We start from the raw sequence: 6000 nt of genomic DNA, 5'->3' as shown, positions 1-6000 counted from the left end.
ATGTCGACGTTAAAACCGCTTTCTGCTAACGTCACACATGCGCACTGAACACTCTCTCCCCCGCATATTGACAAGACACGCCCCAAGACACGCCCCAGGCTACGTGTTTGTTTTGTTTTTGTTTAGTTTGTCGTTTCTGAAGCATTTCTCAAACGATGGAGACCGCACCTTTAACTTAGACTCTTATAGTTAACTCCTCTTCATTAGTTCCTAGTGAAGTGGGGATTAATGTTACCGCATGATTATTCATGAACTTTTATTGTAAAATATTCATATTTTTTACTATAATTGCTACGTTTCTTCTAAAGAAGCTGAGTTCATTAACAAGTGCTTTCGAGCCGGAAATATTATAAACACATACGACAACAAATCGAGGATTTGTGTTGCACCACTTCATTTTAAACAGGCTGCAACAATAGTAAGCTCTATTTAAGCTTAAATGGGGAATATGATCGATTCTGATGCACACACACACACACACACACACACACACACACACACACACACGTTTCAAGTGTTTCAATAAGTCCCCTGAATTTGTTTGATAAAATTCATTGTTTTATAGAACATTAGAAAATAATTTTAAAGTAGGTTAGAGTGGTGTGTGTGTGTGTGTGTGTGTGTGTGTGTGTGTGTGTGTGTGTGTGTAGCACGGGGCTGTTGCTCTAACTGCATGTTCTGCATGCGCTTGTGCTTGTCTTGCCTCTCACCTGACGCCACTTGTTTTTGACCTTCGACCCCACTAGCACTCCTTTTCATTCCTGACTACCGATTGGCTGACGGGTTGTGTAATAGAATGCCGCACAACCAATCACAGGATTTCAGCACCACCAGCTCCCACAATAGCTCAGAGCGGAGCGGCAGTCTGTCAGGTTGGTATCTCACTGGTCCAGCATCCACAGTCACCTCCACCTCCTCCTCCTCCTCCTCCTTCCAGCTCCATCTTAACTTCTCTATCATCTTCATCATCTGCTCCCTTTAGTGCAGATCCTTCCTGCTTCTCACACTCACTCTGCTGGGGAAAATAATGTTAGGGTGAGTAAATAAGGATAGGAGGGAGGAAGGAAGGGAGAGAGGCAGGGAGGGAGGAAGGAAGGAAGTTAGGAAGGAAGGAAGGAAGGAAGGAAGGAAGGAAGGAAGGAAGGAAGGAATCTAGGAAGGAAGGAAGGAAGGAAGGAAGGAAAGAAGGAAGGAAGTACGGACGTAAAAAGCTATGAAGTAAGTCAGGAAACGTGATGAAGGAATGATTACGAAGGAATGATTGAATGTACAAAACTCTATGGACTTACGGAATGAAGCTAGTAGGATGATTAATGAATTAATGAAGGAAGGAAGCATGAAGGAGGAATAGAAGTATGAGGAAGTTTTCGAATGACTTCATTACTGAAGTAAGCGACGTCAGGAATAGTCCACGAAGGAGACAAGTGATTGTCATAATAAATATGTGAGTTATTGTAAATCATCTGCTTTGGAAGGAGTTTAGAGCCAAAAACCTTCATCTATTAGTAACAATTAACTGTGAAGTCTTTTCTGAAAAAAAAAAAACCCACACATGCACACACACACTTACACACACACACTTACACACACACACTCACACACACATGCATGTACACAGACAGTGACAGGTCAAAGTTAACACGAGAAAGACAGCAAGAAGACACAATGGGACATTAACCACTGCCTGTGTGATTTATCGATGAACAAACTGTTTAAATGATTCATTCATCAGTGCTGTGATGGAGAAAGACGACACGAGTCACTGAACCCAGTCACTTTACTAATCACACACAAACACACAAGGAGGCAAGAAAGGAAGGAAGTGTGTGTGGGTCACGTGACCCGTCAGGTGACTTGTCTTCGCCGGCAATTTCTTATAAACACTCATATGAAGTGAATAAGAGAAAAACAGTTCATTAAAATTGTTATTTTACAAAGAAACCTCAAATCTGAAGATATCTGTAACGTTACAGCTTCACGTTGTAGTGACTAAACACACACACACACACACACACACACACACACACACACACACACACACACACACACACTCACTTACACACCAGAACACACCAGAATCCAGAACTCAGAAACTAGGACCCGAACCCCAAGCTTTAGATTCCAGTACTCAGAACCGACTCTCTGTTCATTCGCGGCTCTCTCCTCCTCTCTCGCTTACTCCTGACACTCACTCAGCACTCACACGCTTGACTCGTGTACTGAATGATTATTACCGTCATTTACTGTACAGACACCTGTAGGATGCGATTCATCTTCGTTCGCTCATAAAAAAAACAACTTGCCGTGATCCCGAGCGACAGATTCGTACCCACGAGTCCGTATTCGAGTCCCGACCGAAATAGATCATCTAAATAGATCCGGATATCTGTAATAACACGCGTCGTTTTAACGTAGGTGATGCTATTATCTGGTGCCTCGGCGGCGTTTTGAAGATAAACGCCGGCGTACGAGAGGAGACGGAGGACGCGGTGCTGTAGAGCTCCAGCGTTATTGAAAGCACTCACAACTCAGGAGAACCAATTTGGTCCATTTACTGAGGAAGTCTGAGCTGAGGAGATACCTCTTCCTCCTGTTCTGATGACTATTTCTGAAAGAGAGAGAGAGAGAGAGAGAGAGAGAGAGAGAGAGAGAGAGAGAGATTCTGGGTTGAAAATGACAAGATAGCATTTGCATATTAAAAAAAAAAACGAGGCCATAGGGCAAGCTGCTGTTGATTGTTTCCCAAGCGAACACACTCACACTCAGTTTGTTCGCCACAGGACATTTTACCTCAGTATCTCGAGCCGTTAGGAGATATGAAGCTTTACAAACTCGTACAGAGGGAAATTTTAATTGCAGATATTTCGTGCAGGATTACGTTGCGATAAGGAAAGTGTTTCCACAGCTGAAAAAAAAAAGAGGAAGATTTTGAAAGATAAACAGTTGTTCTCGATGGTCCAAGGCCCCGTTCACACTGCAGGTAAAAGTGGCCCAAACCTGATTTTTTTTGGGGTCATGTGACCAGGTCAGACTTCTTCAGGAGTAATGTGAACACTCAAATCTGTCCCAGATCAGATTTTTTTTCAAATCAGATCTGGGCCACTTCCATATGTGTCCTGAATCAGACCCAAATCAGATTTTTTTCCGATGTGGCCGCAGTGTGAACAGCCGAGGCGGATTTGATGCGATTTTTACGTCAATCTACATCGCCATGCGTCACAATGATGCGCCGGGCGAAGAATTATTTATTTATTTTTTTTGCTTAACACACACACACACACACACACGGTATCAGTCGCCGCGTTTGTGTCACGTTTTTGCTAGCGCAAATTTTTTTTTAAAAATTAAAAAAAAAAGTTTTCGCCAGCGCAAACGTGACCGGTAACGTGTGTGTGTTAAGAGTTGAGAGTGTTATATAAAGTGTTTACGTGAACCAGCTCATAATGTTTGCATTGAATACATCACATTATAGCATTACATGATATGTTTGCTTGCACCAGATGATACAATACTTCCTCCGTAACCTCGCCGACTTTATAGCGCGACGGCGTGCTTCGTGTGACGTCATCGTTATCGTTCGTTTGCGCGTACATTAAGCAACATTACCCTTTTCATGCTGTGCTTATCGTCCCGTTGGCTCTCGTCGCTCTACGCAGGCTTTAAACCTTGTCTTATTTTTTAAACATGAAACCACTTTTAGTCTGTTATGGTTAGTTGCTTAGCAACAGACGCTCAATCGGATACCGGGCAGCCTGTGAGGACCTCGCGTGAGGTGATAATCAGTACGCAGCAAGAACAACTCTGTAGATTTGTAGAGACAGGAGATATTAACAAACGAACTGCTCGACCTCACGACGATCTTAAAAAGAGCCATAAAGATGATGTAGCTGTGGAAGATACTGTAGCAGAACCTCCTTGGGTGCAGAAGCACCGAGCTGAACTTTTTTCCTCACTGATGTGGAAGCGTGAGACGAGATGTCATTTAAAGTGGTAACACGCTGGATTTATACAATCGTAGATGTTGATGCTCCAATATGCAAATTAGAAAAAGGGATTCAGTGTTAACCCGGGAACGTAGGAGCAGTGTGAAACCTCTGACTATATAATCCCAGGATTCAGTGTTAATCCAAGGAAAGTAGGACTAGTGTGAAACCTCTGACTATATAATCCCAGGATTCAGTGTTAATCTAGCCCACTAGTCAGTCTTCGGACCGATGATCTGCCTTCAGCTAAATCGTTTAAATAGCGTACGTGATCGGAACCAAACTAACTTGACACTGTTACTGTCACCTAGGGGTGAAGGCGCAGCATGAAAGGGAACGAGAAAACAGAGGTAACTGAAAGAACAATATTTTAATGAGAAGAACATTCTTACAAGTGGGGGTGTCTTCGGGAGCCGACAAGGCCGGAATAACAAACAAAAACAGATAATTATTGTAACGAATGCGCACCAAACACTCCCTCCGCCCGTATTGACAAGACACGCCCCTTTCTGCTCATTGGCTACACGTTTGTTTTGATTTTTGTTTAGTTTTCTGAAGCATTTCTCAAAAATCGGAGACCCCACCTTGGCAAACACTTCCCTAACTCCCTGAACAAAAACAATGGCATGGGTCTTCCTACCTCCCTAATAATACTATATACATACTATTTACAGGTTAGCTAATAAATCCAATCAGGGGCAATCCTGAAGCAAAGTCAAAAAGAAGAGGCAGGAGTCAGTATTAACATGAATGCTAAACACACAACACTAGCTAGCAGCAAACGAGTCAGCAAACGAGCCAAAAAGCTAAACAGGAAGAGGTGGTGGAGGCTTTTATAGGCCGCAGGGAGTCAGCTGACCGGGCAGGGCGTGGCACCGGGTAATCTTCAGGAACCAATCAGTGTTCATCCTGCACAGAAACACAAACACCTCCCCAAACAGAAAAGGACGTAACAATACACTATTACTTTTTAACATAAGACCACAGAGAAAAACCTAGCAGCTAATTGACTTCAAGATCTATAACCAGAACCGTTCATACGTTTCATCCAACATGCTAGCTAAGTTTGAATCGTTAGTCTGAAGAGTTACAATATCTTTCTCCCTCAAATAATTGCACCTGGAGGGATGGAGAAAGCAGCTGAGAGAGAAAAAGAAAGGGTTAGCATTTCGGTTACCTTATTCCGTCCTTATTTTCGCTAAACAAACCATGTACGCTACGCATTCATACACAACAAAAGCACTCAGAACTCACTGCTTTTTATTTTGAAGACAGGAATCTCAGTAAGTAGGCCACGGATTTGAAAGCGTGAGTCACGGGTTGTTGAAAGAAGCTGGAGAGAAAGCAGTGAGGGAGAGAAAGAAAGCCAGGCAAATGAAAGAAGAGGTGAAAACTCAGATGTCAGAGCTGTTGAATAGAGCAGATGGATGAAAACGTGGCCTGTTCTGCTCTTCTGGCTCTTATCTTTTCTTGTTGAAATGCATGAAATTCGCTGTTAAAACACTTCTGACTCGGCGAAGTCTTTCGCTCCCGTCTCGTGTTTTGACACACGGCTCCTCGGCGCCTTCGCCTCGATTCGATCCGGCTGATAAAAGTCGTGTTCGCCAAACTAAAGACGCGTCCTTCGTTTCCAGAACGCAGCCTTTTTGAGTCGCAGGCTACAGTTTGGTGTTGGAGGTTTCTGGGTTCGTTTGCTTCCTGCTAGCAACGGCTGTAATCAGGAACGGGGCCGAGATCCTCGGCAGTGTGCTAGCTGCCATATTGATGCTCGCCAGAGAGAGAGAGAGAGAGAGATGTGGACAGAGGAAGTAATGCTGTGATTGAGTGATCACGCCATCCTTCTATTTATTGGCCGAAGCCAAAGTGTCGCCCAGAGGAACGATTAGGAAACTCAATTACTTCCCGCACTCCTCTTCCGCCGCAACCACTAGCCGCCGGCGCCTCCGAAACGTTGCTGCTTTTTTTATTACTAGAATGCTTTATTCATCTTCGTTTGACACCTCAGACTCAACCCTGA

The 6000-nt window shown here is 43.7% G+C and overlaps 1 protein-coding gene across 2 annotated transcripts in view; it reads left to right on the top strand.

The window, feature by feature from the left end:
* Positions 1-6000, top strand: part of robo2 (roundabout, axon guidance receptor, homolog 2 (Drosophila)) — a 474841-nt gene that overhangs the window by 448975 nt on the left and 19866 nt on the right. For both annotated transcript variants that reach the window (XM_047820548.1, XM_047820547.1), the window contains exon 23: positions 747-872. In XM_047820548.1, the coding sequence (XP_047676504.1) occupies positions 747-872 (126 nt within the window). The remainder of the gene's footprint in view (positions 1-746; positions 873-6000) is intronic.

The sequence above is a fragment of the Tachysurus fulvidraco genome, chromosome 11, assembly GCF_022655615.1.
Source record: "Tachysurus fulvidraco isolate hzauxx_2018 chromosome 11, HZAU_PFXX_2.0, whole genome shotgun sequence".
NCBI lineage: Eukaryota > Metazoa > Chordata > Actinopteri > Siluriformes > Bagridae > Tachysurus > Tachysurus fulvidraco.
Note: the sequence above shows the minus strand (reverse complement) of the source record. Positions and strands in the feature narration are given on the sequence as shown.